This window comes from Kryptolebias marmoratus, linkage group LG15 (genome assembly GCF_001649575.2).
Source record: "Kryptolebias marmoratus isolate JLee-2015 linkage group LG15, ASM164957v2, whole genome shotgun sequence".
Taxonomy (NCBI): Eukaryota; Metazoa; Chordata; class Actinopteri; order Cyprinodontiformes; family Rivulidae; genus Kryptolebias; species Kryptolebias marmoratus.
Genome location: NC_051444.1, coordinates 18,652,114 through 18,662,076, shown reverse-complemented (window position 1 = coordinate 18,662,076; position 9,963 = coordinate 18,652,114). Strand labels below are relative to the sequence as shown.

Genomic DNA, 9,963 nt, shown 5'->3' with positions numbered 1-9,963 from the left:
TTTTTTTTAAGTTACAGTTCTCTTGGTTATATTGCACACCAGTCCTACTGTTTTGTCAGGAGTAATCTTTGTTTATTTATTTATTTTTTTTAAGAAGAGACTGAGATTGTTACAGTTCTTTTGGTTATATTGTACACCAGTCCACTAGGGGGGCACTGTGATGTCCTTTTTACCTCGTGGGTGGGGGCGGTGGAGGTGATTCAGTTGTAGTTGTGCGTGGCGGAATAAAGCTGCTAAAGCGAACAAAGTGGAGTAATTCTTTCTGACCAACACAGCTGTGGATCTGCTAAACTGGACTCAAAGCTTCAGATTCTAAGTTTGTGGTTCTCAAACTTTGGTTCATGTACCATCGTTGGGTCACTAAATTAGACCTGCTGCCAAAGGTGTCGTTTTCCTTCAGCTGGAACAATTCAAATATGTAATTAGCATACAGTTCTTATTATGACTTGATGTGTGTGTCTGTGTGAGAAAGCAACTTTAGTTCCTTTGTAATGAAGGTGTTTTTATTTTTTCTTTTGTATATGAGCCGTAAGGCTGTACATCTTCAGTGATTTACGGTATTTACCTCTTTGTGTGTGGGATGTGGACCTAAGCTTTGATTATAGGCGATGCCAAGACTACCTCACGTCTGGATCGCCAGTAATGCAAACTGTTGTATTTGTAAGGGCGCATGCCTTTTTACAGCACCGTCGTCGTCCATTTCATTTGACAGCAGATGCACGTCTTGAAATTGCTTCCTGTATTATAAGAAAAGCGAAAGGCTCAGCACTAACACGTGTACTCTCTACAGTTCTGAGTACAATTGCTCGAGAGAGGCTGAAAGTGTGCAGCAGCAGTCATCAGTTTCTGCTGTTGTAGCATCAAACACACTTTGGTTAACGTAGGCCATGTTATTCCATGTTAACATAAAGAAGTCACCTTATTGTGTATCATAAATTCTTAAAGTGGAGTATTCTGAGAGGCAACCAGCCTTTTGTAATGTTTCTATTTGTACTGTTAGGAATAAAATAGACACTTCCCATCATCATTTATGGTGCTTTTTAACAAGCACCGAGCCACAAACTGGTCTAGTGAATCTGCTCCGCAGCTATCAGAGCTGCAGAGCCTATTCCAGACCAAATGGCACTACATTGAACACATAAAAAGGCGTAATAGAAGAAGAAAACACGCTCGGGAAAAATGCAGATGATTCACCTCAGGGAGTGAGCTGCAGACTGAACAACAGATGAGAGCATCATCCATGTGTGACCTGTGGGCTCTGTGTGGGTTGTGTTAGCGCTGGAAATGGGCCACTCCAAACTATATGTTTTGTTTTTGCGGTTCAGAGGAGCACGGAGGTGTTGGCAATGATGTTTTTATTTTTCTTTTACACTCCGCCAAACAACAAGCGAGCCACAGAGAAGCGTCCTGCGTTTCCATCGAGCTGTCAAATCAAATTAGTAGAAAAGTTTTTGTTAGTCAAAACTTGTGCGGTGCTACTCGGTGATTTCTCAGTGATGGACTCATTCATTCATTAGTCATTCAGTCATAGATGAGTGGATAGATTCACCTGTTGATATGAAGCCATTTCATCACAACTTCTGTCCTTATGCGATTTTAGATGTGCATTTTCAGCTAAAGGAGACTTTTTACCCTTGTTTCCAGCAAATATTGATTTATCTGCCCCGGGGAGATGTTTGTTTAGTGCCCGTTGGCTTTTATTTCCTCTTTGCATATGCATGAGGCGGTTTTACTCTTTGCCTTCACCCCCTGTGACCTTCTGATTGTCAGAAAGAAAAATAAAAAAAGTTTGTTTGTGCTAAAAACAGAAAAAAAGTATGAATATTATGCAGCGAATTAATACAAATGTCGTTATTTGTTAACTGATGTGTTTGTTGATCAAACACGCAGCTCTGAACAGGATCGCCATGTCTGATGCTCCCAGGCCTCCCGCTCTTGTAAAAAATAAAAAAAAAATCTCATGTTTACTTTTTTCTGCCTCTACCAGGTGACTTTCATGAAGAGAAAGTTTGGCCTGATGAAGAAAGCCTATGAGCTGAGCGTTCTGTGCGACTGCGAGATCGCCCTCATCATCTTCAACAGCTCCAACAAGCTGTTTCAGTACGCCAGCACCGACATGGACAAGGTCCTGCTCAAGTACACCGAGTACAACGAACCCCACGAGAGCCGGACCAACTCGGACATTTTAGAGGTCAGTGGAACAAAGGTGGTAACTCATGCTGGGGTTGGTGCTCTAAAAAAAAAAAGAAAGAAAAGCAGTTCTATTTATGTACGGGCTGCTTGCGGGGCCAGACTTCAGCCAGGTGAAACATGCAGTATCCAAACATGCAAACAAGCGTATTTGAATGCTGGATGCAGCGCGTATTTGCATCGACACTCGTGAAAGGGTAGCACAGTTATACAACAGGATTTGATTCATCTTCTTGTTTAGTGACTCAGAGGAGAACATGGGTTTTTTTTTTTTTTTTTTTTAAGTCCATGCTGTAGAATAGGGAAGGAAATGACTGTAAGTTCAGTTTTGAAAGGATAAATTCCTGGAAAGCTTACTAGCAGAGGGCTTAGACGAGCTCTTTCTATTTCTCCTGATTTTGGTCAAATTTCTCTGAAAATATGGGGGAAATTGGGTATTTTTTTTTTCAACTTAATTTTATGCACTTTTTGTGGGGGAAAAACCTAAAACGATTGGTTTATTTTAACCAGGCTGATTCAGCTCTGCCTTCACGAAGATCTTAATGATAATTTTCCATCCTTACATCAACTGTCATTAAAAATGAATGGTCAACGTGACTCATGCTTTAACAGTTTCTTTAAAGCTTCTGCTACATATTTGTCTCTCTGAGAGCCTGAGTTCACAGCTCCAACCTTCTTTTATACAAATACACCAAGATTTAGTTGTATTTTCATTTCATATTAGGTAAAATAACAGTACAGTAATTCTCTGGAAACCTCACCCAAAGCTAACTAACTCGGACGTTAAACTACGTCTACACTTGAATTATTTGCTTTGTGAGTTTGCATTTTGTTCCTAAAAGGAGGCTTTGAACGCAACCTCCCATTGTCTCTGAAGAGCAACTAAGGTCACAGAGTAAAAACTTTAGTCCTGTAACATTTATGATGCATTCCCATAATTATTATTGCATATATTTTGGGTTAAGGGGTGGGGAAGTCATACTACAGTACAGCGTAAACATGATGAATGCTACATTGTTGTGGTGTCACCATCTCATTGTTTTTTTTTGGTGTGGCATTTTATGTGATGCTACTGCTGCAGCGTATCGGCGGCGTTCACCAGCATCTTCTTGTCGCAGTTCTTTCATTAGTCTGGACACAGTATGCAATCAGAACTGAAAAAACACCATGCAGATGTTGTTGGTACTACATGTACTACAACAATATCTCATGTATGCAGCAGCAGCAATATGACATTGTGAACAACGTTGCATTTATGTGATACATGTTTTAGGAACACAAGGGAATGCACCACTGAAACACAGCTCTCACAATGGGAAAGAAAGACAAGCAATGGAAACAACTATTACACATAAAAGCGCCACAGGTGCACTGAAATACCGTGGAGCACAGACAGAACATTCACATAACGTAGCATGAGATTGCATAACGTTTCTGTTGGCTCACTGCTGTGTAACTTTTATTATTAACACACATATGTAAGATATGTGTGGCATTTAAGAGTCGCTAAGCTCATGCTCCAAATTTCATTGACATAACCAACGACCCTGTGGCAACCTGGTGTCGCTGGAGACAGGAAGTGAGGCAATGCAATGGTATTTCCTTACAGCCACATATTTCCATACTTCATAGAAATGCCAGGTAAATACACAAATGTAAGATAGGGTACACACAGTAAAAAATAAAGGTAGGGATGTAAAAATGGACGATGGCCTGTTGCTCCGGCTGTAACTCGATGGCCATGGTGGTTTTGTACTCAAGGGTGCACAAGGTGCAGGAGCAACAAGCCAATGTACTGTAAAAGGTACATTCTTGTGCCTTCATTCTTCTTTTCACTGTTTGAGATGACCAGGAATATGCGTGCGGCTCTGCACAAACTCTCCAAATGCCACATATTGCAGATGGAGCAATTGTTGTGGCATGAGTTGTTAAAAGCAGTCCTAATGCTCATTATGCTCCTGGTGTGGTTGGGTGTGCTCTCCTGCTGTGAGCCACAAGCAGACACCTGTGGATGCTCGGCCTGCCATTAGTCAGGCTTCATTTGCCTGCTTTCAAACCTGTTTTGTTTATTTCCACAAACGTCAAGTAGACCGACGAGCCGGCTTAAACAAAGCCAGGAAAGTAAGAGGTTGCTCTTTTACATATCGGGCAGTCTATTTGCAACATTTGAGCATGAAATTTGACTATGCCTGAAGTGCAACCTCCCCCCCCCTCCCCCACTGCCCCCGGCTTCAACAGACGTCCCAGTCCTGGAAAGGTCAGACGAAAAATTTCTATGGACTCACTGTCACAGATTAAGTGTGATTTTTGTAGATAACTGTAACACACAAACAGAACTCAAGTTTGTTTATTGTCACTCTGGATGTGAGCATGACGTATGGCTGAGCTGTTTTTGATCCAATCTTATACGGGAGGCAACGTTTGAAAAATCACTTTGGCTGAGAATTGGACAAAAACATCATGCCATCTGCGGACAGTGAAATCCTTTAAACTAGATTGGCTCATTTTTAATTTGAATGTTTCGAAACAGTTGGTTCAGGGTCATTTTATTATTTTTTTTTACCACTGTGTTGCATCATCTCTTCTTGCAACTCTAACAACACTAACTGTGGGAGCTGAGGAGACCAGCTGCTGTTTTGAATATTAAATATATTCTTATTCCTATATTTGCTAGCCACAGGACTTCAGCCCTTCACAGTTCAAGGCCTCCTTTGTAGCACTTTTAGCTTCATTTTCATTAATATTTCCATTCAACAACACATCTGGACTGAGTGCAGAGCAGCTCAGTTTTACTCCAAAGTCATTCTGTTTTAATCTATGGTTGTGTGTTGCTGAAATGAACAAGGCATTCCCTTAAAAATTACATTAGGGCTGGATTGAACTGGATAGTTCATGGTTGAGGATGAGAGGTGTCTTCAGATGTCCAAGTTGCACTATCATCTGCTCTGTTGCTCTCATATCACCGGCGGAGGCTTTTAAGCTGCGAGCTGATGATAAACCGTCTCTCTTCTTCAGCTCGGAGGAAGCGGCCTCCTCTAACAACATTTCAGATTCATTTTGTTCTGATCTCAGTTCAGTTTCCCACTTTGTACCCCATTTAAAATGGGCCCTGGCTCATGTACCTTGTTTTTTTCCTGTAGACTTACACAACTTTTCTATTGTTTTGTTGCACGCCCAAACATTTTTGAAACTTGTTGATCTCTTGCTCAAAGTAAGTGTATTTAAAAATATATTTTTTAAAAGTCTTAATTTTAGTATTTTGTTTTCTTTGAGGTCTTTTGAATAAAACATGTAAAAAATCTTGAACAATTTTTCTTTTAGATTGCACTTTTAAGTCTAAATTATTTACAAAATGTCACAATTTATTATGAAAATGGAGTCATTATACCAGCACGCGCTCCTTTTTCCCCCAGTTATTTATTTAAGGTTTTCCTGATCTAAAATCTCCTTAATTCCTAAGTAATCAGCTCCAAGCCACAGTGATCCAGAAATGTTTACACATTTTTCACTTACTAAGAAAGTTGGTTCTGTTTTCAGACATATTTATGGAAACGGTAACTTAATCCTCACATCAGCTGTCATCAAGTTTAATGCTAAATGAAAAGAGTGATGCTTTCCTCATTTTTTAGTGTTTAGTTCTTTGTTTTATGCTCACCAAACCTGACGAAACATGTCAACAAGTGAGTCGATAGGTGTGTTTTGATGATGTATTTGTTCACAGATGTTTTGACTTGCAACACGTCTGCACATGGAGAGAGAGTTATGCATTTTTAAAGCCAACTATAAGCAGAGAAATCAGGTTTGTTATTTTAGTGAAGTATCATCAGCTCTGTCCATTTCATGGGTTCGATTGTTCTGATGGCAAATAACCAAAGTGTCAGAGAGCACCACAACAAGTTATCCTGTAATTATTCTGTAAGTATAATCTATATTCATCATGATAGGATTATCACCATGACATAAACCTGCATACCAAAGAACAGAAATAAAACATTACATATTTTAAGATTTATTTTTAGACCGGATTTCAAGCAACCAGCGTTCATGTTGTAAGTAAAGATTATGCCAGCTGTACAATTCAGAACAGACCTCTTTTTTTTCTGCTGGACTTTAAATAGTAAAAGCCTCTCTACAGATCTGTCTTCATAAGGAGATTAAGTTGTTGTGCCAACCTGAAGTGGATGATGTCTTGCCACTTAAAACACTTCTTAAGACCGCGGTGTTTTGCAAATCTTACTGACAGATTACTTTTGTCGTAGTAACTGAGACGGGCTTGTGTCCAACAGAGTGGAGTTTCAACATCAACAGAGCGTCTGTCCAAGGATCACACTTTAGTCCCGTCAGCCTGCAGAGCCCCGAGAGATGGATGAGAAGAATAACAGAGAGGGAAAACTACACGAGGAGTGCAAAAACCTGTGAATTATTAGGCTTTGTTCTGAATTATTGGTGATTTCATACGAAAACAACCAGGTTGTAGTGTGTGTGTGCTCTAGCTTTGGAAAATGTGTGAGCCGCTGATCTCAAACGCTGCCCTAATCTAAGCCTGCAGGGCAGTCAGTCCACTGGAAAAGACTTGCTGCAGGGGGCGGGGGGGAGGGTTTTTTAAAATCTTTGATTTAGCCCCAAGAGCTACAAGACATCATCCTGACACGTCGTGGATCTTAACGGCGCAGCTCGTGCCTCTTGGTGGCAACGATCCAGATGCCTGTGGAGATCCACTAAAGCCGACTTTGACATTTTAAACGATAAGGAGGCGCACACTCTCAGGCCCCGTGAAGGACTTTTAGAGATAGTCCTCCGAGCCCAGACATGATGTAGTGTTTTAACCACCATCTATGGAGATGTTCTGAACCCTCTGAGTGAATCCTGCTGGACCCACTCTGTCCCTCTCTGACCTTATAATGTCCACTGCTAGCCTCGAAACTTGTTTCTCAAAGTGAGTTTTCACAAAGATGGTGCATTTAAAGACACTGCAGCAATCGGATGATTGGATAGTCGGTCCCCTCTACCATTTTGTTTTAAAGCAAAGAAAGTTCACACCTGAATCAGAGAACGAGTTCTGATTAATCAACTTTTAGAAGTGAAAACTCTTTAACACCTCATACCAATATTAGTTAATTCATTGTAATTTAATCTCAGTATCAGGCTGAAATGGTGCAGTTTGCACTTTATCTGAAGTAGCACATATATTCACAAAAAAATAAATACATTTACTGTACATAAGCCTCAGATTGTGACATTTATAGTAATGATTGCTGTTGAATGACATGTAATCTGATCTGGGTTAGCTAAACTGAATCAATGCTGCAGTGAATTAGTTTGATGTCTTTAAAAGCAATTAATGTCAGTCACTGAAGGTAATGTTTTGACTCCTGTGTTAGCAAAATATCTTATAAACCATTATCTACATCCTCATTCACTAGGGCCGCCACAGCTAAGCGACCTTAACAAAGTCAAAATTGACTATAAGAGCCGAAATTTAGTGTGGTAGTAGATGAGACTCATCCCCAGTTTATAATCCAAGCACTAATTGATCGTGCAAGAAATGCTTTTAAAACTTTGCCACTAATTGGAGTCAACTTAAATGTTTCATGAACCACTGGATGGTTTTTAAAGAGACTTTCAAAAAGTAATCATTGAGTGTACGTCTACAGCCAATGAATTTTTAGACACCAATCCTTTTCAAGATGGCCGCCACAGCCAACTGACATGAGGGAACACAAAAATGGCTCTGCCGCTGTCAGTTTTACAGAAACTGAGCTGAAACTTGGCGTGGTAGTGTCTGAGAGTCATCTTCAACATACAACAACATTTACAAGAGTTGCCCATCGACAGCAGAAGGAATATTTTACGATCCGGACGACGGGTTTGACCAAAACAGATACAGAACTTTGTCCCTTTTCATCGTGAGATGATCTTCAACAAACAGAGGGCAACGGGCGATAGGCATTTCTCCAGCGGTTGCTCAGCCTTTCATTTTTGAAGCACTGCTGAGCTTCTTGTTAACACGTTTAAGTGCTGATGTGATGTTGAAGAGTAACAGTTACTTCTCACGGTTTTGCTGCATTTCCTGCACACATACAGTAACTCTGATTTAGTTTGGTTTTACTGGAGCAGGCACAGGACTGTCAGAGGATATGAGGAAAACTGTGTTGTCTTATTTGTTTACTGGAACGCCTGACTGCATTGATGAACGTGTTGGTGGTTGGTTGGAGTTTTGTTGCCTTAACAATTACACTGTCTTTTTATTTTTTTCCCAGTCAGCTCTATGCAAATTTCGGTGCATTCTGTTTGGTCTCATTTTCTCTGCATGATGTGGTGTTCAGTTTGGTGATCACTGATGATCATTTGTTTCCTCCCTGTCATTTCTTCTGCTTATTGTAGCCTATTTGTTGGGCAAATAAATAGACTGACAGGGTTAGAGAAAGGCTGTCCTTTAAAAAAAAAAAATGAGCAAAATGAACAAAGATCTGCGTTCATTTAAACGTTAAGCTGTACATGCTGGAGTTTACAAGAGACTGTAAAATGAGCCACCGTTTGAAGAACTGAGCGTGTGTCTTCTTAGGCTGTTGTCAGCTGTGAAAGTAAAGTTTGAGGCCTGGAGTGAAAATAGACGTGTGAATGTGTGTTTAAAGCTTTCAGTAACTACCAGCGTCTGGGAATGCAGAGGACATGTGCTGGACGGACTGCCAGCTGTCAGTCCAGCCTTTTCACGCTAAGTGAGGAGCAGAGATGAGGTAATGGACAGGCAAATTATGTCAACATCAAGGTTTGTTCCATATATATGTGTGTATGTATATATTTTTTTTCTGTCAGCATGACTCTTCCAAAGTCCCGGTGATGTAAATCAGCATCCCATCGAATCATCTGTCTTCTCCAAACCTGTTTTTGTTCAGTCAGCTGACTGTGCCAAACTACATGTTTTAAAGTGGGAATTACACATTTTCTTCTGATAAAGTCCATCAGACATTTCAATGCTTGAAACGTGCCTTTGGTGTATTTTTCAGCATTTGTCAGTGATTTAAATGATTCAGGCCAACCTTAAACATCTCTGTGTACGCCATCTTCCCAGCACAAGCATGTTAGGACTGTTCATGGTTGCTGTTAGTTCAGCAGAGCAAGATCTGTCTGAGAATGGTTTGCTGCACCAATCATTATTTCTAATATACATTGGAAGACGATGTTTTGACCGGTTTGTATTTTTTTAACCTAAAGACAGCTGGAAATGGTGGAAAGTGTGCAAGATTACAACAACACTGAGGTGTTTTAGACAGGGGTGGAAATTAGCACCCGCTACTCGCCAAATGCGGGTAAATATTTGAAGTGGTGGGTGAATTTGATCAACATACACGCCACTGTGGCGGGTTGGCAATTTGAACAGAAAAGGTGTTATTTGTCCTCTTGACATATAGGGGGCAGTAATGTGCTCGAGTTGCTGCTGTTACGTCGAGCCGCGTTCCCCCATCAGATACGGAGAGCTGGGTGTCAGCTTCACACAGCTCTCTCAGAGCTACGATTCCCCCTCTGTCTCCGTTCATGTTCAACGCTCGTAACCGCCGCGCTGTGCTCGTGCTGCAAGGGAACTACGGAGACTGTGAAAGGTCAAACAACTTGTTTTGGCGAAGTTAACCCACTGTTTTGCTAGCGTGATAGACAGACAGACACTGTTATGGACAATATAGACTGTGTGGACAAAAACAATTAATAATTAAAATAAATAATGACTTATCTATTAACAGAATTGTTTAGAGGGGCAAATATTTCTCATTAAAA

At 40.6% G+C, this 9,963-nt stretch overlaps 1 protein-coding gene across 4 annotated transcripts in view; it reads left to right on the top strand.

The window, feature by feature from the left end:
• LOC108241586 (myocyte-specific enhancer factor 2A) overlaps positions 1-9,963 on the top strand; it is a 42,091-nt gene that overhangs the window by 22,299 nt on the left and 9,829 nt on the right. For all 4 annotated transcript variants that reach the window (XM_017425859.3, XM_017425862.3, XM_017425858.3 and 1 more), the window contains one exon: positions 1,988-2,191. In XM_017425859.3, the coding sequence (XP_017281348.1) occupies positions 1,988-2,191 (204 nt within the window). The remainder of the gene's footprint in view (positions 1-1,987; positions 2,192-9,963) is intronic.